Source organism: Perognathus longimembris, chromosome 3 (assembly GCF_023159225.1).
Source record: "Perognathus longimembris pacificus isolate PPM17 chromosome 3, ASM2315922v1, whole genome shotgun sequence".
In the NCBI taxonomy this organism is placed as follows: Eukaryota; Metazoa; Chordata; class Mammalia; order Rodentia; family Heteromyidae; genus Perognathus; species Perognathus longimembris.
The window spans coordinates 112,960,195-112,984,917 of record NC_063163.1 but is presented as its reverse complement, the minus strand read 5'-3'; the positions used below and the strand labels follow the sequence as shown (position 1 = coordinate 112,984,917).

General features: G+C 47.2%; 1 protein-coding gene and 1 long non-coding RNA gene across 10 annotated transcripts in view; one reads left to right on the top strand and one right to left on the bottom strand.

The window, feature by feature from the left end:
- Dixdc1 (DIX domain containing 1) overlaps positions 1-24,723 on the bottom strand; it is a 62,860-nt gene that overhangs the window by 4,985 nt on the left and 33,152 nt on the right. For 7 of the 9 annotated variants that reach the window (XM_048343839.1, XM_048343840.1, XM_048343835.1 and 4 more), the window contains 12 exons: positions 20,719-20,831; positions 18,387-18,535; positions 15,789-15,878; positions 15,365-15,418; positions 14,320-14,370; positions 11,691-11,795; positions 11,263-11,316; positions 10,442-10,534; positions 10,274-10,345; positions 9,532-9,621; positions 8,784-8,945; positions 1,692-1,758 (listed from right to left, as the gene is read on the bottom strand). In XM_048343839.1, coding sequence (XP_048199796.1) covers positions 1,692-1,758; positions 8,784-8,945; positions 9,532-9,621; positions 10,274-10,345; positions 10,442-10,534; positions 11,263-11,316; positions 11,691-11,795; positions 14,320-14,370; positions 15,365-15,418; positions 15,789-15,878; positions 18,387-18,535; positions 20,719-20,831 — 1,100 coding nt within the window. Of the gene's footprint in view, positions 1-1,691; positions 1,759-8,783; positions 8,946-9,531; positions 9,622-10,273; positions 10,346-10,441; positions 10,535-11,262; positions 11,317-11,690; positions 11,796-14,319; positions 14,371-15,364; positions 15,419-15,788; positions 15,879-18,386; positions 18,536-20,718; positions 20,832-23,808; positions 24,018-24,723 lie in introns of those variants that run through there. The other 2 variants (XM_048343844.1, XM_048343836.1) reach the window with 2 other exon arrangements.
- Positions 1,306-1,623, top strand: LOC125349580. The gene is made up of 2 exons (XR_007210536.1): positions 1,306-1,365; positions 1,406-1,623. It is a non-coding gene; the product is annotated as an uncharacterized LOC125349580 (long non-coding RNA).

The window sequence follows — 24,723 nt, the reverse complement described above, 5'->3', positions numbered from 1 at the left end:
CTTTTGCTTAAGGCACTCTACCATTTGAACCATAGCATCACTTCTGTCTTTTCTGAGTAGTTTATTGGAGATAAGAGTCTCACAGACTTTTCTGCCCAGGCTGGCTTCAAACCAACGATCTTCAGGTCTCAGTCTCCTAAGTAGCTAGGATTACAGGCATAAGCCACCAGCGCCCAGCTTTAGTTAATTTTACAGGGTACAATCATCACTGTCTACTTTTACATTGTCGTCATCCCCAAAGGAAATCTGTACCATTAAGCATTTGTTGCCCATTTCTCCCTCATGATCCTGGCACCTGGAAACTCTACTCTTCTTTGTGTCCCTATCGATTTCAGGTCACATATGAGGCGTCCCTTTGTATCTGGCATCCTCTACTTCCCACAGCATTTTCACAGTTCACCCACGTTCTAGCATGTAGCAGAACTCTGCTTCTCATTATAGCTCAACAACTTGCTGCTCTGCACCTACCAGAACCTATTTATCTGTTCATCTGTGGATGGACATTTATGTTTCTTTCTGGCCGTTTTGAATATTGCCGTTGTGAATATTGCTGCTATGAATGTATTTTTTTCAATTGGGGTATGTTACTAAGAGGTAGAATTGCTGGTTCATACAGTATTTTCATGTTTGAGGAGCTGCCAAAGTTTCCATAGCAACTGCATCATTTTACAGTCCCATAGCAACACATAAGGGTTCCATTTTCTCTATCCTCACTAACAACTTCTTGTTTTCCGTTTCTTTGGAACCATCGAGTAGGTGTGAAGTAGTAAATTACTCTGTTCGGATTTTCTTTCTTTCTTTCTTTTGGTGCCAGGTAGAAGGTATATCTGGCAAGTACAAAAGCCCTGAGTTCAATCTTAGTTCACCTCCTACCTGGCATTAGAGATGTGAACCATCATACCTAGTGTATTTGTTGAGATGAATATCTTGCTAACTTTTTGCCCAATCTGTGAATTATTGGCAGAAACCAGTGTTCCTGGCTAGGTTCTTTTTAAAAAAAAATATGGTTTTAAAAATTGTATATGTAACATAGAAAATGGTTCTAGGCAGCTTTTTACTATTTGATTTTTAAACTGTTTAGATAGTTTTAGATTGGGTCCATGTTTAAAAAGAAAAGAAAATGTGAATATTAAACCAATAACTAAGATGTAAATTAAAAGAGAAATTGCCAGGTAGAGTGAATTTCCAATTGTAGTCCATCAGGCCACTAGGTGGTGCAATAATTTTGCAGGCCTGAAACTGAATGACCTAACCACCCAAGTTCCAAGGAAAATCCCCAAAGAAATTAAACTTCTTGTCTCTAAGAAAAAGTAGAATTTTTCATGTGTGCTGTATGAGACTGTAAGATGGGGTGTGTGTGTGTGTGTGTGTGTGTGTGTGTGTGTGTGTGTGTGTGTGTGTGTAGATGTTTTATATTTTCCTTGGTTCTGCATAAATGTTTAAACTGTATATTTTCCAGAGAGCTTAGCCTCTCTGAGTCAGCAGCATCCTGCCTGTGACTAAGTAAGTGGCCCTTGGGTTGATGAGGATGGTATGTGTGCTCATTGTCCTAGAACAGAACTCTAGAATTGTTAAAGTGAAAAGCCATAGAAGAAAAATTCTATCCCCTTAGGTATAAGTAGTACCAAAAAAAAAAAAAAACACCAAATTTCTGAGCTAATTCGCATTACTGATTAGTAATCAGTACTTACTTGAATTAGGGGGCCAGGACTCCCGGTATTCATTACCTGCTTGAGTTCTGGGTGATTTGACACGAACCTGGAGAACCACACAAAAATTACAAAAGTTATAACCAGTGGAAGAACTTAAGACATATAAGTCATAAACCTAAGATACAAACATTTCTTTTTTTTTTTTTTTTTTTTTTTTTTCCTGTTTTTTTTTTTTTAATTTTTTTTTTTATTATCAATTGAACATAAATTTTTTTTTTTTTACAAGGTGCTGTGCAAAGAGGGTGCAGTTACATAGTAGGGCATTGTGTACATTTCTTGTGATATCTTACAACCTGTTTTCCCATCCCTTGTCTAGGTCAGGTAGACCCATATGCAGTATACAATGTATCAAGCACATATACAGTGTTCACAGACTTGGTCTCTACTGTCTCTCCATCTCCCTTTGTTAACAGTCATATATCAGGGAGATCATGCCCCTTTGTTTTCTGTGTTCTAGGCTTGTCTCACTCAACATTATTTGTTCGAGTTCTGACCATTTCCCTGCAAATAACAATATTTCACCATTCCTAATCGCTATGTAGTATTCCATTGTGTATAAGTACCATATTTTTTGGATCCATTCATCTGTGGAGGGGCATCTGGGTTGTTTCCAAATTTTGGCTATTGTGAATTGTGCTGCGATAAACATGGAAGTACAAATGTCCTTTTGATATCTTGGGTTTTGCTGTTTAGGATAGATGCCTAGGAGTGGTATGGCTGGGTCATAGGGTAGGTCTATATTGAGCTTTTTGAGAAACCTCCATACTGTTCTCCAAAGTGGCTGTACTAATTTGCACTCCCACCAACAATGGAGAAGGGTTCCTCTTTCCCCACAGCCCCTCCAGCATTTGTTGTTTCCTGAGTTCAGAGTATAGGCCATTCTAACTGGGGTGAGGTGGTATCTCAGGGTTGTTTTTATTTGCATTTCCTTTACTAGCAGGGATGTTGAGCATTTCCTCATGTGTTTCTTTGCCATTTTTATATCTTCTCTTGTGAAGTCTCTCTTTAGCTCTTTTGCCCATTTCCTAATAGGTTTATTGGGCTTGGAGGGGCTTAGTTTTTTGAGTTCTCTGTAGATGACAGATATCAGGCCTTTGTCTGTTGCTGTGCTGGTAAATATCCTTTCCCATATCGTTGGCTGTCTTTCTATTTTGGTGACTATGACCTTAGCTGTGCAGAAACTTTTTAATTTGTAGTAGTCCCATTTGTTGAGTCTTTCCCCTATTTGTTGTGCGCCTGGGACTCTATTCAGGAAGTTCCTTCCTGTGCCTATAAGTTCTAGTGTCTTTCCTACTCTGTCCTTCAGTAGTTTCAAGGATTCAGGTCTGATGTTGAGGTCCTTGATCCATTTTGAGTTGATCTTGGTGCATGGTGATAGGCTTGGGTCTACTTTGAGTTTTCTGCATATGGCTGCCCAGTTCTCCCAGCACCAGTAGTTGAAGAGGCTATGTTTATTCCATTGTATGTCTTTAGCTCCTTTGTCGAATATCAGTTGGCTGTAAGAGTGCGGTTTTATTTCTGGGTCTTCAATTCTAATCCACTGGTCTTCCGATCTGTTTTTATACCAATACCATGCTGTTTTTGTTATGATGGCCTTGTAGTAGAGCTTGAAGTCTGGTATGGTGATACCTCCTGCACTATGTTTTTTGCCTAGAATTGCTTTGGCTATTCTAGGTTTTTTGCTGTTCCATATGAATTTATGGATTGGTTTCTCTATTTCAGTGAAGAATGTGGCTGGGATTTTGATAGGTATTGCATTGAATTTGTATAACAATTTGGGCAGTATGGCCATTTTCACTATATTGATTCTGCCTACCCATGAGCATGGGAGGTCTTTCCATCTCCTTGTGTCTTCTTTGATTTCCCTTATTAGATTTTTGTAGTTTTCATTGAATAGGTCCGTCACGTCCTTGGTTAAGTTGATCCCTAGGTACTTTATTCTTTTTTTGGCTACTGTAAATGGAATCGTTTCCATAATTTCCTTTTCTGTTTGTCTATTGCTGGTGTACAGAAAAGCTGCTGACTTTTGTGGGTTGATTTTGTATCCTGCTACTTTGCCAAATTGGTTTATTAGATGTAGGAGTTTGGGTACTGAGTTTTTTGGGTCCTTGAGATATAAGATCATGTCGTCTGCGAATAGGGATAACTTGATTTCTTCCTTGCCGATGTGGATCCCTTTGATGTCCTCCTCTTGCCTTATTGCTATGGCTAGGGATTCCAGTACTATGTTGAACAGAAGTGGGGAGAGTGGGCATCCTTGTCTTGTTCCTGTGTTTAGGGGGAATGATTTAAGTTTCTCTCCATTTAATATGATATTAGCAGTTGGTCTGTTGTATATGGCTTTTATTGTTTTGAGGAATGTTCCATCTATTCCTGTTCTCTCCAAAGCTTTTAATAGGTATGGATGTTGTATTTTGTCAAAGGCTTTTTGGGCATCGACTGAGATAACAATGTGATTCTTGATTTTAGTTCTGTTTATGTGGTGAATTACATTGATTGATTTACGGATGTTGAACCATCCTTGTGACTGAGGGATGAAGCCTACTTGGTCATGATGTATGATATTCTTGATCACTTTCTGGATCCTGTTAGCTAATATTTTATTGAGGAGCTTTGCATCTGTGTTCATTAGTGATATTGGTCTGTAGTTCTCTTTTTTTGTTGGATCTTTGCCTGGTTTGGGGATGAGTATGATATTAGCTTCGTAGAATGAGTTCGGGATTTTTCCCTCCGTTTCTATTTCGCGGAAGAGTTTGAGGAGTATTGGAATTAGCTCCTCACTAAAGGTTTTGTAGAATTCATTGGTGAATCCATCTGGGCCTGGGCTTTTCTTAGTAGGGAGGTTCTTGATTACCTCCTGTATCTCACCGTAAGTTATTGGTTTATTTAGTTGATTTATTTCTTCTTGGTTCAGTTTGGGCAGTTTGTACTTCTCTAAGAATTGATCCATTTCTGTAAAATTATTGTTTTTTGTTGAGTAGAGGTTTTGGAAATAGCTCCTTATGATTGTTTGAATATCGTGTGTATTTGTTGTAATTTTTCCTGTGGAGTCCCTGATTTTACGAATATGAGTCTCTTCTCTTCTTTTTTTTGTGAGTCTTGCAAGGGGTCTGTCAATTTTGTTTATTTTCTCAAAGAACCAGCTTTTAGTCTTATTTATTTGTTGAATGGTCTTTCTATTTTCAATCAGATTTATCTCTTCTTTAATCTTTGTAATCTCTCCCCTCCTAGTCATTTTAGATTCTGTCATTTCTTGTTTCTCCAGTTGTTTTAGTTTCATCGTGAGGGTATTCACCTGCTCTGCTTCCATTCTTTTAATGTGGGTACTGAGTGCAATGATCTTGCCCCTCAGTACTGCCTTAGCTGTGTCCCATAGGTTTCTTTGTGATGTGTTTTCTTTGTCATTGTGGCTTATGAATTCGTTGATTTCATCTTTAATTTGATCTGTGGCCCAAGTGTTGGATAGCAGCGTGGGGTTTAGCCTCCAAGAGTGTGTATAGGCTCTGTGGTATCCTTTGTTGTTGAGGGTTACCTTTAATCCACTGTGATCAGATATAATACATGGGATGATGTCAATTCTTTTGTATTTGCTGAGGTTCTTTGTGTGGGCTATGACGTGGTCTATTTTGGAATATGATCCATGGGCTGCTGAAAAGAAGGTGTATTGGGTCTCTGTAGGGTGGAAGGTTCTATATAGGTCTGTTAGATCCATTTGGGCAATGGTGTTATTTAGGTCCTCAGCTCCCTTACTAATCCTCTGGGTGTTGGATCTGTCTCTTGGAGAGAGAGGAGTATTAAAGTCACCCACTATGATTGTGTTTGCATCTATCTTGCTCTGTAATTCTGTGAGAATTTGCTTGACATATGTCGGGCCTCTTTTGTTCGGTGAGTATACATTTATCACCGTGATGTCTTGATTCTGGATTTTTCCTTGTATCAATATGTAGTGTCCTTCTTTGTCTTTTTGAGTGGACTTTAAAGAGAAATCCAGCTTGTCTGAGATCAGGATGGCTACACCTGCCGTTTTGGTGGGTGCATTTGCTTGGTAGATCTTGCTCCATCCTTTCATTCGAAGCCTGTTTTTGTCCCTTGCTGTAAGGTGGGTCTCTTGTAGACAACAGATGTCAACTTTTTGCTTGCGGATCCATTCTGCCAGTCTGCTCCTCTTGATCGGGGAGTTTAAGCCATTTATATTTAAAGAGATCAAGGATAAGGGTGTTTTTTCTCCTTCCATTTTCTTGTTGGGCTGTTTTTTCCTGTTGTTTTTTTTTTTTTTTCTTCTTGTCTTTAGTGAGCTTGTGTTTCTGCTGGACTTTGGCTATTGAAGTTTCTTTCTGAATCTGTCTGTGTGTCTTTTACGATCTCTGTTGGGTGGGCTTCCCCTCTTAATATTCGCTGTAGGGCTGGTTTTTTATTCACATACTCCTTTAGCTCCTCTTTGGTGTGGAAAGATCTGGTTCTCCCTTCGAATGTGAACTCCAGTTTCGCTGGATATTTGATCCGAGGTTGTAAATTGTTATTCTGAAGTACTTGGATGGTGTTCTTCCACTCACTTCGAGCTTGGTAAGTTTGTGTGGATAAGTCGGATGTTATTCGAATCCTCTTCCCATTGAAAAAAGTTTCCTTCTTCGCTTTGGCTGAATTCAGAATTTGCTCTTTAATCTTGAGGTCTGTAGTCTTGAATATTATGTGCCTTGGGGTGGTTTTCCTGGGGTCTGGCCTGCCAGGTGTCCTATAGGCTTCGGTTACCTGGATGGGGTCCCCTGTGAGATTGGGGAAGTTTTCTGCAATAACTTTATTGAGAACATGATTAAGCCCTCTGCTCTGATATTCGGCTCCTTCTTCTATTCCAATTATACGCAGATTATATCTCTTGTCTTTGTCCATTAGTTCCTGGAGTAATCTTCCCTGAAGCTTCACCTTTTCTTGGAGTGTGGTCATTTTCTGGTTGTTGTCAGCTGCTTCATCGTCCAGGCGAGAGATTCTGGATTCCATATGGTCCACTCTTTGTGTTATGGTTTCAATTGCGGAGTTTATGGATGTCAGAGAGCTATTCATGGTTGTCATATCAGCTCTGATCGTGGAAATTTCTTCCTTTAAAGAGTTGTATTTTAAATCTATTTTTTCATGCATTTCAATTCTCAGGGTGTGGAGATTTTCTTTAAAGGCGGCTTGCATTGTATCCATTTTTGCTTCCATTTCTTTAAACGAGGCTTGCATTGTATCCAGTTTTGCTTCCATTTCTTTCTTGGCTTCCTGGGTGTCCTTCCAGATTTCCGCTCTAAACTCCTGGAATTGTTTTCTGATTTCATTTCTGACGGTTTCGATCATTCCTGTTAACATGTCCTCATTTGCTTTTTTATTCTCCATCTCCTCTCCAGTCGTGCTGCTTTTTGGAGCTGGCGAGTTGGCTTGTCCTTTGATGAACTGAGTTATGTTTCTTTGTGATTTGCGCATCTGGAAGTCTGTGTAGATCTTCCCTCCCTTCTGTGTAGGCGTGTCTGCGTCAGCAGGTGCTGTCGCTGTGGCCCCGCCCACCAGTGCAGGGCACGCCTATCAGAGCGGGCCCTTTCGCCGGGGCCCCGCCCTCCTGTGCACTGTGAGTCCCCTACAACAGGCACTTAAGTGGGGTCTGCCTCCCAGAGCGAGCCCTGGGTTGTTGGGTTGTGCTTGCGCCCTCCCGCGAGTCCGTTGGGTGGGGGAAGCAGTATGTGTGGGGCCCAGTGGGATCGACTGTCCGGGTGTGGCTTGGCACCCTCAGACCTCGCCTCCGCTTCGAGGAGGGGGAACGAGATCAGGCTCAGGTGACCCTGCTGGGCTGGTATTGCCCACCAGCGCCTGTGATTTTAGTTGTAAGAGTCCGCAAGGTCTAGGCGCCTCGGGTGGGGCTTGCCCTGCCGGCCGTCCCTGGCCCCTGTTGGGAAGGGGACGGGGCCGGTTCTGCCAGTTCAGGAACCTTTGGGGGCTTGGGGCTGTTCCGCCCTTCCCCTGCTAGACTGGCTTCCCAGTGCCTGCTGGGAGCTTCCCGCCTGATTTGGGGAATCTTTGTTCCCACGGGAGTGGGGAGGGGGAGGGAGGGAGATATATCGTCTTTGTCGGGCTTGGGTCTCCCGTTGGGGGAAGGGATTATGGGGGACTCACTTTTGCTGCTTTGTGTGTGTGTCCCGCACCGCCGTTGGCCCTTCAGGGGTTGGCGAAGTGTCGTGGTGGCTCCCCCGTTCCCTCTTTCTGCCGCGCTGGGTTCCCTTGTCCGAATCCGGTGTGGACCCGAACTTCTCGTCGCTGCTGGGTGTGTCTTGGTCCGCACCCTGTTTTGTGTCCGTGGGGTCTCCCGCTATATGGATTCTGCGCTCCTGGCAACCTGTCTGCCGATCGCCGGGTTTCCCTTTCCCAGCCTGACCCTGTTTGGGCCAGGGCCGGCTGGTGGGGGGAGGGTGCCCCGATTAATCTCCGGCTCCGTGTAGGTTTTCGGTTCTTCTTTTTTGCTCCTTTTTGTTTTCCTGCGTTTCTCCACTGCTTCTGGATGCTGGTTTTGCTGGGTTCTTGGTGGAGTGTTGGGTGTTGGAGTTCCCAGCTCGCTATTCAGTTGGTGCGAGTCGGGGTGCCTCCCTATTGTCTCGGCGCCATCTTTCTCCACTGATACAAACATTTCTATCACCTCTTTTTACAGAACATACTAAGACAAATTGTATTTATCTTACTAAGTAGTTCTGCACGTTGATGAAAGCCTTTTTCATTTCCAGAGAATTTTCCATGTAGTTTCTCATCCAAGGCCAAGTTCATTCAGGGACAAGGAAGGAGGAATATACAGTAAAGACAGACGCAGCGGTGTCAAGAACCACACAGCTCACTTAGTGTGCTCACTTAGCCACACAGCTGCTGAGAGCAAGAGTTCCCAGGAATTCCTCCCCTGGAGTGTCAGACTGTGAAGAACAGTAGTTCCACCAAGAGGAAAGCTAATGGTAACCTTCAGCTGGGTCTTACATCTTTCAGCGTTTCCTTCATCTAAACTAAAACTCCTAAAACCAAGCTTCCTTAGGTAAGTAAGGTATCACCCAGCAAGGACATTACCTTTCTTTCTTGTTTCTTCTGCGTCTCCATGACATGCAGGCGCTCCATGAGGCTGGAGATGCCCTGCTCCAGGCTGTCGATTGTATGGTGCTGAGGGTCATGGCCACTGAAGCTGTTGCGCAGGCTGCGGAGAGCATCTCGGACGAGCTGCAGGTCGCTGGTCTGTGGGCAAGAGTGCGGGGCTGGTGGCATGGAGCTGTGCTGTACTAAGCCATGTCCCAACCACTGAGCTAAAGGGGAAGGGGTCCCAGGAAAGAGCCTCTTTTTTTTTTCTTTTTGGTTGGTCCTCAGGCTTGAACTCTGGGCCTGGGCACTGTCCCTGAGTCTTTCAGCTCAAGGTGAATTCTGGACCACTTGAGCCACAGCATCACTTCCGGTTTCCTGGTGATTAACTGGACATAAGAGTCTCATGGATTTTCTGCCCAGGCTGGCATTGAACCACTAGCCTCAGATATGAGCCTCCAGAGTAGCTAGGATTATAGGTGTGAGCCACCAGTGCCTGGCTAAGATCCTCTTTACTTTTATAAAGGAGGGCAACTTTCCTCCTTAGAAACGGGTCCACCGTTTGCCCACAAATACTTAATTTTGGATAGAAATGCCTGGGCTCTTTACACACCCATCGCTTGCAAGGAGTCAGGATATGGAAGAGTCTGGACCACTGGGGATGGCTGCAGTGCTGTTCTAGTTACTATTCTATTCTGGCTTCAGCTAGAAGTAGCAGGCTTGCGCCCAACTGCCAGGAACCTACCCCTCTGTGGGCGATGGAGGCGGCTCCTTTCCCGGCCACTGGAAGGAGAAAACCATTGCTCTGAGTGTTATGGCTGTTGTAGCTGGTCACCTAGGGCAGCAAGTGGAAATGGTGCTTGTGAAAAGGAGAATCCTGGACCAAGACATCCTCCCTCTCTTGTTTTTCTTCTTCACATTCAACGCTTCATGACATACTATATAACTATTTGCTTATGGAATGCCTCCATTGAAAGCTTGAGTGAAGAGGCTCCTTCTGGATTGAAAATATGCGTTGTCCTGCCATCAGTGCTGCACCTGACTTAGGCACTGTGCATGCGGAATGGATGGAATGGAAACCCTGACCTGCGGCCGCCAGCGTCGCCTCTCCCACAGCCGCTTCAGGTCCCAGCACTTCCTTCCTTTGGCTTAGTCATTCCAAAGAGTAAGAACAACTTAGGCATCACAAGCCTGACTCTGTGGAATGCTGTTATTTATGCCGCTTAGCTATTCATGGGGAATACCTGACATATTCTTCCATTTTCCAGCTGGGCCTCAATACTAAGGTTCAGAAGTTAAGCGACTTAAGATAACACAATGTAGACATGCTAGGGTGGAGTTTGAAATCAGATTTTCTTATCTAGGAACCTGTACTCTTGACCCTCTCCTACTAAACTAGCCTTTGGCCTTACGTCAGCTCTGGGTAAGAGACAGAATCTCTCTCTCGGCTCTGTGAGGAGAAGGAGGAGAACCCAAGCTCTAGTTACCTCATCTGGCTCTCTTTTCATACAGTGAGCCAGAAGGACATCTTTGTGTTCTAGCTCCCGTTCTAGATCCACCTGCAACAAAACAGAGATGAAATCAGAAAAGGTTTTCTTTGTTTTTGTTTTTTAAGTCAAAGGAGCAGGAAAGTCAGTGGCTGACTGTGTTCTGACCTGCTGGTAACTGGCATCCGAGAGTTTCCGGAGTGCTTCTTCCAACTTGGCCTGGTGCTGCTGAAGGAGGCGATCCTTCTGCCCTAGCTCTTTCTGTGACAGACAGACGTGGCAAAATGGAGGCACAGAACAGTTCATCCTCTGTTGTGCACGTTCCGCCCATAGAAAGCAGAGCCTTAGGGGGACAGGCCTTTCCTGGCAGTATACCAGGAAGACTTCGCATACTCCACAGTCATTACAATGCAAAGATTCTTGAAAGGGTAAGAAGGGCAGGACACTGGTGGCTTACACCTGTAATCCTAGCTACTCAGAAGGCTGAGATCTGAAGATCTCGGTTCAAAGCCAGCCTCGGTTCAAACCACAACACCAGAACACCACAACACCAGAAGCGGAGCTGTGGCTCAAAGTGACAGAGCACTAGCCTTAAACAGAGAAACTCAGGGACAGTGCTCAGGGCCTCAAGACAGGGCTCAAGCCTCAAGACAGACAGAAAGAAAAGAAGAAAGAAGGAAAGGAAGGGACAGAGTGAGGGGGAGGGAGGGAGGGAAAGAGGGAACTACCATTTGTAAGAGGGCTACTAGGAGCCATCCATACTAGTTGGACATTGAGGTCTCATTGAGGTTCCTAGATCCTTACTTCTGTGTCCCTTTTCCTAAATGCTATCTATTCTTCAGTTCTCATGAATCTGGGGACATAGAAGACTTCCTTCCAGAAAGCAGGGCTCAGAGAAGAATATGTAAGTAATTTGTGAGCAAGAGCAAAATGGGGCTGTTCATAAAAGGTCAGCTAGAAGCCATTTCTAAGCCAATATTCATTCTTACTTTGTACTCTCCTAAGAGTCGGTTCCTCTCGTCTAGCTTCCTCTGGAGGTCCACCTGCAAGGATCAGGAAGAACTCAGTGGTATGAAAGGATTAAATACTAACACCTGTGGAAACCAGACACCTGCTAACCAGAGTGAATGTTGGAAATTACAGCATATAGCATACAGGGGACATGGTCATGATTAAAATTTTAAAAAAGTATGGCTGCTCTCCCTTCTTCAGTCCTCAAAGCACACCTGCAGAAGGTGTGGCTCTCACATAGAAACAGAGGTTAGTCTGATGGGAAATAAAAACTACAGGCACTCAAGAGAGACATGCCATGAGCAAGGTGAGAGAGAGAGAGATGGCCAATCTGAGAGCACTTCTTCCTTCATGTCCTCCTAGCTCATGGGGCTCACTGGCATTAGGGTCTCCACATTGAACTCACATTCTGGTTCTGCAGCTCATCTCTGTCCATATTTGCCCTCAGGAGTTCTTGTTTGAGCTGAAGAACAGATGTGTCCTGCTGAGCCAGTCTCTGCTGCAAGGCATCCTGGGGGAGAAAAGCACAGTAGCGGTTGTTGTCTCCATCACTCGCTCAGTTATTACTAACACTCCATGAACCCATTACTGTGTGTGCAGCATTAATTCTGCTAAACTGGGAGACAAAAGGTTTCTGAGGATCTTGCCACAGACTGTTGAGCCAGGGTTTTTCTCTTCCAGGACACTAGCATCTACGGGCAAATTCCAAGCAGGGTAGAATCGGATTTGTCCTCCAGCTGCTCCTCATCCCTCCACTGCACACTCCTGACAGCAGGGGGTCCCAGACCAGAGGATGAGTGGCTTGTGAAACCACACACAGATTCAAGGTATACTTTCCTGACACTAACTGTGGGCAGTATGCGCCCCTCATCCCACCCTGGTTTTCTTATCCATATGGTGGGTGGATACATACTCCATCAGGCCGCAGGCGCTGGTGGCTCACACATGTAATCCTAGCTACGCAGGAGGCTGACATCTGAGAATCACAGTTCAAAGCCAGTCTGGGCAGGAAAGTCCATGAGACTCTTATCTCCAGTTAACCACCCGGAAACCGGAAGAGGTGCTGTGGCTCAAAATGGTAAAGCACTAGCCTTGAGCAAAAGAGCTCAGGTGCAGTGCCCAGGCCCAAGTTGAAGCCCCATGACCACCACCACCAACAACAACAAAACCTCCATCTGGCTTTATCTGCCTTTCCTCCTATCTATCTTCCCCATCCCATTTCCTACACGGTCAGCCTATCCTGTCCCCGCTCACCACCCTGTTCATAAAGAATGCCCGGAGTCGCTCCCCCTCTGGCTCCCAGAGCCTTGCTGCCATCCTGCTGCCGCTGGCGTCCAAGGCTTAGTGTGCTCAGGAGGGGGAGTGTGCCTCCGCTGTTCACACCTGCTCTTGCACTGATGGTCTCTTCTCAATTGTATAGGATCTATGGCTAGATCCTATTGGTTAGATCCTTTAGACTATCTTTCCCTCCACTCAGAGCCTTGTGACTCACACCATGCTTAAGACAAGTGTCTGGATATACTCACTTGTAAGAGTCAGCTCTAACACACTCCTTCACCATGGTGACTTCCAATAGAACTAATGGACTGGCGCTCTAGTCCCATATATTTATCCTGACTATGACTTTTCTGTCTTCGTGGGTCACAAAGAAACAGAGCAGACTCCAGAGAGGATAGGTATAGATAATATAGATATAGATGTAGATAGATAGATATCTTTTTCTCTTTCTTCCTTTCTTTTTCTCTTCCTTTTTTTCTTTCTGGACAAGGTCTCTCTAGATAACCCAAACTGGTTTCAAACTGGCTGATTCTCCTATCCCCCAAGTACAGGGATTCAAAAAGCATACCACCACCAAACCCAGGAAGAAGCCCATTTTTAATTGTGTTTGTCTGCCAGCATGATACATGGCAAAGGCAGTCTGTGAGGTCCCTGGTGTCACTAGTTGAGAGGAACATTTCCAAGGTACCCTCCGTGGGATGTTAATGATTTACATAGGAGAAAAGATGATTCTGTGGTTAATAATTGCACATTCTTTCAGGCAAAACCTCTTTATGACAGACCTTCTTATATCCTTTAGTATGCTATTATTCTCTGTAAATCTTCAAGCCCATAGGACCTTTCTCAAACTTATCTGACCATGGAGCACATTTGCTGTTTGAATTGCTTCATATAATGCTAAGACTACCGAATACATGTTGGCAGATGCTGCTGAGTTATATTCTAAGCTAGCCATGACCGGGTGTACAGGGAAAACAGAACTAGCAGGAGCCTAAGAAGAATCTATTTAGCCAATATAATCATGCTTGGGTGACATTAACATATATTCGGCACTGAATATATACCTAAATCACTGCTCCTATTAGCAGAAAAAAGGAAGTAATCTAAAAAATCCACCAATAGGAGACATTAAATATAATATATACGCATACTACAATATTCTACAGTTCTAAAGAAGAACTAAAGAAGTGTTTACCAAAATAGGCTGATCTCTGAACACATTGCTAAGTGAATGAATACTACTGTCTGGGTAAAAATGTTGGAGGAAATGACACACATCTCTTTTACTGAAGTTGCCTCTAGGAAGAAGAACTAGATACCTGGGGGGCAGAGTGGCAGGCCAACTTTTACATCTAGCCTTGTGGTGCCTTTAAAACCTTTTGCATGCTATTAACTCTCCCAAGACTAAGTAACCTGGGTTGTCTTCTCTTTTTATAAAGACATTTTCTTTTCGCCCTGAGGGACCCTGGAGGAGTACTTTATACAGGAAGATAGTTGAGGGGACCAGAGAGAAGTGGCAGTACCATGAGTCACAACTACCAGACACGCGACACGCGCCTCAGCAAAACAAAGACAGTTCTTCCATGCGTCTCACTTCCCACCACAAAGCCATTTCTTTTCCCCAAAGTAGCCAGCCTGTTCAGCAACCCCAGCAAATCCCAACTACCCTCCTCACACCCAGATGTTAACCACCCACCAACAGACTACTGTACCTTACAGACACTTTATTTATAAAATGAAATGGCTTCCTTTGTTACCTTTATCCCCTGTAAATTTCTGGCTTCTTGTTTACATTTCAGCAGCTCTTTCTGCAAACCAAATATAGCTAGATCAGAGGGTGGCATCTGGATTGCTTCACAGGCATTACCTCATCCCGCCGGCGAGAACACAAAACCCAGTTATCATTCCATCACAGATGAACCCTCTATTGTGGCAGAACGCAGATGTGAGCTGGTCAGCAGCAGAGGCCGACCCGCAGAAACAAGAACAAGACCCATTCCAGTCTTCTCTCCAGTATCACCACTGAACTTCTCAGGTCAAGAAGAGTCTCATGGAGAAAGAAGACAGCCCAGACATCCCCAAGGAAAAACCTAATTATAACCATCTAAATCTCTCCCACTAAAATACATGATCATACCAAAATATGCCTATCCCCAATGTCACTAAGCAATTATATTAGTTTTAATGTTCAGCAAAGGGTTGGAGTGATTCTCCAGGACAATATTGCTCATTGTGGACCAAATCAAAACACATTTATTCAGCCAGGCACTAGTGGCTTGTGACTTTAATCCTAGCTGCTATTCAAGAGGCTGAGTACCAGAGGATCACAGTTTGAGATCAGCTGTGGCAGAAAAGTTGGCTGGATTCCACTTCCAAAAATAACCAGCAAAACAGAGCTGGAGGTGAAGTATGGCTCAAATAGTAGAGTGTCAACTTAGTCAAGTTCAAGACTCTGAGTTCAAACCCAAAAACATGGACCCAGAAGAATTCTGGGAAGTACTCATAAAAACACTTTAGCAATACCTGATCCATTCTTTTTATTTTAATTAAAAAAGAAAACCTAGAAAAACTTCAAACATATATACCAGCACAACCAATAATGGCATAGGTACCTATTACCCTGAGGTTTTTAAGAATGAAAAGGTTTAACTTCATGACATATTTGGGCGCTCTCTCTCTCTCACTCTCTCTCTCAAAGAAAGATATGATAGAGACAGATACAGACAATATCCTGAACTTGATGTGTAATAATCCCATAGCTTTTTTTTCCCCAAAGGGTAAAATGTATATGTCTTGACATACCTTTAGGTCCTGATTCTCCTCCATACTCTGATCCAAACGGCTCTGGATTATAACCTAAGCACAACACAGAAAGAGATGGTTATGCACCAATACGACAAAGAGCATAAGCCATTCACTCAAGTATTTACTGTGCACCTACTAGATTCTGGCTGTGTTCTGGTGATACAAAAAACAGGAAAGAGGTTCCTGCCCTCCGGAGAAAGCATCTGCCCAAGGTGAAGCAAGTAAAGCAGCACAGACAGAGCCAGAACAAGGACATGTGCTAGGAGCAGAGATTAGGTGAAGAAGAAATAGCAAGAGATGAGGGTGGAAAGGGAACGAAGGGCCAGATCATGAAGGGCCAGTGAGAACACAGGGGGAACGGATGGAAAGTTCACATGCAGAAGCCAGATTCAGTGTCCAGCCATGAAAGACAAGAGCTCACCAGCTGTTCCTCCGGATTGACGCCTGGCTCACAGAGGGCCAAGGGCCTCTCCTGTTCATCTTCAGGTAAGGATCCATTGAGCAGTAAGGCCTGAATAACCACAAAGACAGGAAGAAACTGAACTCCCCAGAGATGACTCAGTCCAGAGCTGGGCTTGGCAAATTCGCCCCAAACAGAGCTTTCTAGAAGCCTTGGTAATTTTTCACTCTGGCTATTTCCAATGGCACTTTTGAGGTCAGGCCGATGCTCTAGGCCTTTTTCCTCTCCCTACACAAACATAATCCCTCTGCTCTAAGCTCCTTGGCACCAGAGAAGACACAAAAAACAGACGTTCCCTTCAGAAATGTGATAGAACCCATTTCAAACTGGAGCTGCTCAAACTCCATTTTACCATCTGGGAAGGGATCTAAAAGCAGCTGAGAAATAACTTGGCTTTAAAAAGGTATTACATTGCCTAAAATGCTTTGAAAGCATTGCCTCAGGAGTGCTTGCTTTTTATTTGCTCGTTTGAGAAATTACGTGCTTTTATTCTTTAAGACAATCTGGATGGAAGGAAGAGGAAACACCAGTTGGGGGATGTCATTCATCCCAAAGCCAGGCTGTTTTCATTAGAATACTAGCAAGAACACCAGCAATACTACCAGGGAGATTTGCCCCAAAGCTAAGGAAGTTCAGCTTTACGCACCTGTGTACACTGCCTCTTCAAACACCACACACCCACTATACTGTTCCTAAAGACAACCATGCCCATTATCAACTTTTGAGGGTTTGTGCCACCCCTAGAGATAAGTATTATGAGACAAATCCGCTCTGTGAAGGACTGAAAATGTGTGCCTATTTCACACCACATTTCTGTCTCAATTGAAATATAAACAGGATATCACCAGAGGTGAAACAAATTCATCACTGTTGATAATGTTTTCAAATCCTGACAGTGGTTGATGTGCTAAACACTAGTAAGAAAATTTTCATAAGTCAAATAAATTTAGTTATCCTAGGAGTCCAGGCAAGAGGTATAGATTGTGTATAAGAAGCTACCAGCCTCCAGGGAGCTAAGGGAGAGAGCACCATTACTACAACAGACTCTAACAGTGCATTGTTAGGCTCTGAGGCATACTAATAAGTCAGAAAGCCTGGATGCGGCTTCGCATACAACTTGTTCATCACCCAAAGAGTTAACAAGCCCAGGGACACTAGAGTCCTTTTGTTTTCTACAGTGGAACTGAATCCTCTGTGATCACGTGGCTGTGAATTAAAATGCCTGTTTGCAGGGAATATTGAGATGCTGACTTCGTCCCAGTCAATTTTCTTCTTTATCTTTTTCATCGCCAATGGAACTTCTGCACTTGGTCTCAGCTAAAAGGCCAAGAAGTGATTTGCCATGGAATTTCTCCCAGACTAAGAAATTCAAACCAAACTCAAAGCCAGACTCATATCCATGTTTATATCATGCAAATTATCCTAAGGAAAACTTGGATATGATCCAGATGTTCCCCACCGGAACACATCTCAATAAAGCACAGGAGAACAACAACAAAAATCCGTTAAGGTATTCCTTAAGAGTGGTGGGAAGGGCTTTTAAATGACCCACAAGGCCTCTCAAGCTAGAAACCTTAAAAACACAATGCAAATGTTGCAGAAACCAACAACTTTCCTTGGGAATGTTTAGGCAGCAAACATTCCTCTAACCTCTCTTGGTTCCTGGGCATACATTATGCAAATTGCTTTACTACCAGTCCCCCCCTCCCTTTTCCTTTGGAAACCCTTTGTGTCCCCACCCTGTGGCTAGCTGGCTGGGAGCACGCCCTCCATCGCCTGCCGGCTGCCAGAGCCACACACATAATGTGGGCTTTGTTTACGTGTCCATAAATATTTCACAATTCAGAAGCAGTGCAGTTCCCAGCACAAACAGAAAGGAATAGTCCTGGGCAACTCCAGGGTCATCAGCACACTACAAGGACTGCCCCCCACCCACCCAACGCAGACGGTGGCACAAAGGCACAGGACTGCAGGGGTCAGGAGGGGTGGACAGTGTGTCAAGTGGGTCAGCCAGTCTCTGGGGGACAATTTGCCGAGCTGACAGTGCAGGTAGAGGAAACACGGAAGGGCTTTGTGGCTCCGGGAAAGCCTCGTCTATCTGGTCCTCGGGCCCTGGCGTCCACTTACCCAGGCCCCCAGGAGTGAGCCAAATCCCAGGGCTAGACTCTGGTGGAAGCCTGGCAGCATGGCTGGCTCCTCCACCTTTCCTACTGCAGAACGCCCGGGAGAAAATTCCTGACCATTCATGGTGCCATTCTTCACTGAAAGCTGCAATTGCTGGTCTGCAGCCGCATAAAAGAGAAACCCACCTGTGCGGCACGGTCAGCATAATGGCTCCTTGGCTTGCAGAAATCCTAACAGCTGTACTACGGCAAAAGGTCCACACGTCCATTTAAAGCCCTCACACAGAAGGGTTTTTCCTTCTACTGATAGAAACACCACCCCCTCCCTCAACTCTGACTTCATAAACAACTAAAATCAGGTCTTTCCAGTTGACCCGAGTGACAAAAACAATGATCAGTTGGTGCACCCAGGACAAACGACAAGAGAAAGAGCTACCTGTAGTCCTGATATCATTTTCTTTGCTTCCTCCATTTCTTTCTCCAAATGCTCTTGTTGTTCCAACAGCTGTTCTTCCCATGAGGTTTCCAGATAGGCAGCAGGGCTCCCTGGCCGCCAGTCTCGGCATAAGGGCGAGCCTGGCTCCTCTACAAAATGAAAGGAGGGAGGGTAGTCCATATCGGAGAAAAGGTTTTTGCCGACCCAAAGCATTCAGAGTCCTGCACAGGTTCAGGTCACCTGCCTTCTGAACCTGTCCGCACAGACAGACCGGACTCGCCACCAGGTGGGGTTGCGAAGCATGAAGAACTGACTGTTAACTCCCGGTCCCGTCTCAGGGAGGCATCGTTCAGGCTTAACAGGAGGGAGCCCTTCTTCCATGTAACTGTGAGCCAAACCGGAACCAAACTAGTAAAGCTATTTCGTACTATTAATACTAAACCACTGTACTATTAAGAGTAAACTGTTTAGTACTGGTTCCTTCATTTTATTTCACCACTTCTCCCCCCCTCCACCCCCATTTTGGAGTTTGAACTCTGAGCCTGGGAACTGTTCTTGAGCTTTTGTGCTCAAAGCTAGTGCTTGACCACTTGAGCCACAGCCCCACTTCCAACTTTTTTTTATGTGTGGCTAATTGGAGGTAAGAGTCTCATAGACTTTCCTGCCCAGGCTGGCTTCAAACCATGATTCTCAGACCTCAGCATCCTGAGTAGCTAGGACTAGAGGTATGAGCCACTGATGCCCAGCCTTATTTCCCTACTTTTAAGACCTCTTGGCTCGTTCTCGTAGCCTCATCCATTTTATCCAAATCATATGCATAGTCATTTAAAACTCATTATGGAATACAGAAGGTGGCTTTATTCGTAAGAGGAATGTAATTCCTCTGGGTTGTAGTTAAGATTCAAAAAGGTAACTTACGTGCTGGGTTTGGTGGTACCTAGCCCACAGCAAGTACTCAATAAATACTTTCCCTCCCTCCACCCCTCCCCAAGGCCCTAGGTGTTTCTTTGGTACCAATCCCAGGGCTGAGGGGAAGCAGAGTTTGGCAGAACTGAATTCCAGTTTTTCTTCTGAGGGCTTTGGTTTCGTGACAACCCTTATGGGTGAATGAAATCCAGTCTAACTCTTGCGTTTTGCTTCTTTCATATTTCTCTTTATGTTTAAAGAAGAAAAAAATGAAAACAAGTGAGAGAGACCAAAATGTCTAAACAAAAGAACCTCTTTGTGGTCCTTTCGGTAGCCTTTACCCCTAGCCTGGTGTAGGCGTGTTCTGCTGAACATTCTCACAGCACCTCATTCACACTATATATTCCCAGCTCCAATTTAAGTGAGAAAAATACACAAATTATTATATTGTAAGATCAGAATAATACAAATTATTTTCTCAAGTAAGGCTCTGACTGTCCTAATATCATTTCCTAATTCATAGGGAGCAAACTAGACAAGGTCCTTGTTTATACAGATCCAATAGTCTTTTCTTTTCTTTCTTTCTTTCTTTTTTTTTTTTGCCAGTCCTGGGCCTTGGACTCAGGGCCTGAGCACTGTCCCTGGCTTCTCTTTGCTCAAGGCTAGCACTCTGCCACTTGAGCCACAGCACCACCTCTGGCCGTTTTCTACATATGTGGTGCTGGGGAATCGAACCCAGGGCTTCATGTATACGAAGCAAGCACTCTTGCCACTAGGCCATATTCCCAGCCCCCAATAGTCTTTTCTTGTGTTTGTCTGTGCTAGTACTGGATGGAGCTCCAACTCAGGACCTCAGGGTCTTTGTTGTTGTTGTTGTTTTCTGGTTCTGGGGTTTGAACTCAGCGTGGGTGCTGTCCCTAAGCTTTTTCATGCAAGGCTATCGCTCTACCAGTTGAGCCACAGCACCACTTCTGGCTTTTTCCGAGTATTTATTGGAGATAGGAGTCTCACAGATTTTCCTGCCCAGGCTGGCTTTGAACCATGATCCTCAGATCCCAGCCTCCTGAGTAGCTAGGATTATAGGCGTGAGCCACTGGCGCCTGGCCAGGGCCTCACACTCTTGCTCAGCTTTTTTTGTTTGTTTGTTTATAGCTGGCACTCTATCACTTGACCCAGGTCTTTAGTTTGGGCTCCCTACTAGTTAATTGTAAATAAGGGTTTCACTGATTTGTCAGCCTGAGCTTCTCCAAGCTCAGCCTTCTGGGTAACTGGGATTATAGGCGTGAGCCACCAGCGTCGGGCTTGATGCGCAAGACGAGGAGCCTGGACAGGCAGGTAGGTTGTCAGGACCTCCAAGCATCCCAAAGGCCTGAGGTCTTTCCTTGAGCCAACCCAGGCAGCAGAGAGACAGACAGACAGACAGTACCTGTTCTGTTCTCTATTCCTTCGGAGGGAATGATCGCAAGCTCGGCCCTCTCCTCCGACTGGGTTATAATGGATTCACTCTTTGCACTGTGGATGGGGCTGGGTGAAGTCAGGCTGTGGCCAAAGAAAAAAGGAAGAAAAACAATTACTAGACAGTTTTTTCAAAGCCAAGTTCCAAAATTTTATCCAAGAGATCTGCTCTTATTTGTCTCAGTCTGAGTACCCAACAGTACCTAGCCCACAGTAAAAATAAATATTCGATGAAGACAAAGTTGTTGACTGAACAAAATGTACATGGATTGAATGAACAACCCAGTCCTACATGGTCTGTTCTACAGTGAGGCTGCTTTTCGGCATAATTGACTGGCAAATTATCAGGATAGGCAATCAAACTTAAAAACAAAACAAAAAAAAAAAACTCGGGCTGGGGATATGGCCTAGTGGCAAGAGCGCTTGCCTCGTATACATGAGGCCCTGGGTTCAATTCCCCAGCACCACATATACAGAAAATGGCCAGAAGTGGTGCTGTGGCTCAAGTGGCAGAGTGCTAGCCTTGAGCGGGAAGAAGCCAGGGACAGTGCTCAGGCCCTGAGTCCAAGCCCCAGGACTGGCCAAAAAAAAAAAAAAAAAACTCTTCAGCTTTGAACTTTGGTTGTTGTTCGTGGTGTTTTTGTTTGTTTGGGGTTTTGTTGCTGCTGTTGTTTTGTTTGGATTGGTGCTGGTCCCGGAGCTTGACCTCAGTGACTTCCTGTGCAATGTCCCTGACCTTTTTTGCTCAAGGTTAGTGCTCTGCTGGCTGAGCCACAGGTCCACGTCTGGCTTTTTAGTGATTTATGGAGGTAAGTCACAAGGGCTTTCCTGCCCAGGCTGGTTTCCAACCATTATCCTCAAACTTCAGCCTCCTGAGTAGCTAGGATTACAAGGTATGAGCCACCAAAGCTGGCTATTGTTTTTGGGTTTTTTTTTTTACCTCCACCACCACCATGCAGTATGTATCTTAGTAGCTGGAAGAAAATGGTATTTCCAATATGCTGATCTTGCAGACAACACCAGTAGAGCAAGCAGAGATGGGATGTAGACTGATCCCACAGGAGTGGGCTGGGTAGAGGGGACTTGAGGGCGGTAACTGCGGGAGGGTATACACTGCAAGAATGGAGTGACTTCCCCACAATTAAGTTGGACCATGCTAAGAAAGGTAGTAGGGTAAAAGGAGAAAGACCTGTTGCAGTGATAAAAACAAAAAGTGTTCTTGATTTACTCTCACCAAAGAATTACTTATATTTCTGACAAAGTGGTTTCAAATTTTCATCAGAAAGCCCTGAAAAGGTCTTAAGCTCTGCGGTAACTACCAGCCTTAGGAGGAACTGTCCAGCTCTTCCCCGAGCAGGTTTACATCCTCAGAACAGCAGCAAACGGACAGGACAAGATGGGAACTTGGGGCTGATGCTTCTTCAGCTGTGGGGGGAAACGGAATCTGAAGAGCCATTTATTTCTCTTTGCGCTGCACCTTGAGAACATCAGCACTCAAACAATCTCAGGGGCTGCAGGGGCGCAGCCCCTTCTTAGGAATTCTTTCCAAATCCATCACCCAGACAACAGTCAAAGTGTCTAGGAATCACTGACCCACTTAATGTCCCGCTCAAGTCCCCCAGGCTAGTCCTCTATACCATGGAGCAGGAAAGTTTCATCTTCTGGACACAAGTGAAAAACAAGAGCCAAACACTGACTGGAGAAGAAGCCAGAGATTTCAAAACCCTGTGTGATCGGGCCTGAGGAGCAGCGCCTCCTCTCTCCATGTCCTGAGTGGAGGAGCTCTGTGGAGAAAGACCTCAAATGCATTCATGCATTCTCTTCCCTCTTAGAACTAGGTGGGGGTGGGTGGTGGGGGTGGAGGGGGGACTCAAGTTTGGGCTATTTTGAATGAAAGCTGCTTTATCGGGTCTCTATCGATCTACAAGGCAAGTAGGCAAAGGGGCTTGGGGCGCGAGGAAGTGAGACCCCTCTTCACCCACCGTTCCCTGCTTCGGTAGGATGTGATTGGCAAGCCGACGTGAACCCCCTGCCGGAAGGGCTCTGGGCTGAAGGTCCTAGGTCATTTTAAAGAGAATGGATGTGTGGCTGTCCGGGCCTCAGCATGGACTTCCTGGAGAAAGCGGCTTGCCTTCGCCCAGGGCGCAGCCCTCTGGGCTGACAAGGTGCCCGAGGGCGACAGGTCCCACAGCCCGCACCTGCCCGGACCGCGGGAGGTGGGTGCTAGACAAAGAAGGGGGGGGGGAGAATGTGACAATCTAGGGTGCTGGGGAAAAAAAACAAAAAACGGCTTTCCTTAAAAGCAACCAGCACCGACGCATGCTCGGCTCCACCTCTTCCCTCCGGAGGAGACTCGCCTCCCATATAAGGGCAGAAGGAGGCGGGAGTCCGGGTACCCAGCCCCGACGGGGCGGGGGAGTGGCTGAGCCGCCAAAGGAAAACAACCTTTTCCTTTCTTGAATGGAGGCTGGCCGGGGTGAGGCCCTGGGGAGAGGTGAGGCCGCGGACCTCCCTCCCCACCCCACCCCCCACCCCGCTCACCCCGGGAGGAGCACCCCGGCGGGAGCGTCCCGCACGCCTTCCCGGGGCACCTGCGGGGCGGGGCCCGCGGCCGGGCAAAAGGTGTCTCCGTCCTGATTCACGTGGAGATGCGGGCTCCGCCCCGGTGAGCCTCAAAGTCCTCTTTCCTACGTGGAGAGTCGCCTGCTTGGACACCCGGCTCCGGTGGGAAGTCCGGGGTGGGGTGGGGTGTGTGCGGGTGGAGGCGGCGGGGGGGGGGGGGGGTTGCCAGTCAGGCCCGGAATTTCTTAATTCCCACGGATGTGGTGTCTCCCCGGCCTCGGTGCATCCAGCCCGCAGCACCCCCTCCTCCCTCCCGCCCCGCACATCACACCCAGTCCTGAAACACAGGGAAAAACCGGGGGGGGGGGGGGAGCCCGGCGCAAGGGCGGGGGCGCAGGGCCGCTCCGGAGCCCCGCGTTGGCCCGCCGCCCCGGTCCTTCCCCGCCCCCCCTCCGCGTCCCCTCCGCCGCCCCCGCGCCCCCCGCGCCCCGGAGCTCACCATTTGACCTGCGTCCCGCCCATGGCCGCTTCCGCGAGCGCGCCGCCCGGGCTGGGGTGGGTGGGAGGCCGGGCGTCAGCGCGCCCCCAGCCTCGGGCATAGCCCCCCGAGGGGCGCGAGCGAGGACTTGGGGCCCGCCGGGGTCCCCGGAGAAAGTGGGAACGGCGGGGCCTGGCGTCCGGCCCCGGGGAGCCGGACGCCCCGGGGTGCGGGGCGCGCTGCCCCGCGGCTCACACCCCGCCGCGGCCGGGCCTCCCCTCGCGTGCGCCGGGTCCCCAGCAGCCGCATCCCGGGCTCGGCCGCGCGGCGCCGGGCATCCCCCACCACACCACCCCGCGGGCGGCGGCGTCTCAGCCCATGCCCGGCCCAGAGGCTCCGGCGGACGGCTCGGGCTGCGCGCCGACCCCGCTCCGCGCCGCCCCGCACCGCCCCCCAATCCCGCCCTCCGCGCCCCCGCCTCCGCGCCCCCCCCCGGGCTGTCACCGCCCGCAGCGGCGCCGGGCAGAGGTAGCGCCGGCGGGCGGGGGCGCGGGGACCCGGGTGGGAGCAACGGGGAGGGAGCCCGGGGAAAAGCGCGGGTGGGACGGGGTGGGGGGGACGGGGAGAGGTGAGCCCCGGGGTGGGGGGACAGGAAGACGGGGGGGGAGGCTGAACCCCAGGGTGGAGGGGGACAGGAGGACGGGGATGGGGTGACGGGGAGAGGTGAGCCCCGGGGTGGGGGGACAGGAGGACGGAGTGGAGGGGGACAGGAGGACGGGGTGGGGGGGGTGACGGGGAGAGGTGAGCCCCGGAGTGGGGGTACAGGAGGATGGGGCGGGGGTGATGGGGGGGGAGTTGAGGCCCGGAGTGGAGGGGGTCAGGAGGACGCGGGGTGGGGGGGGTAGGACGGGGAGAGGTGAGCCCCGGGGCGAAGGG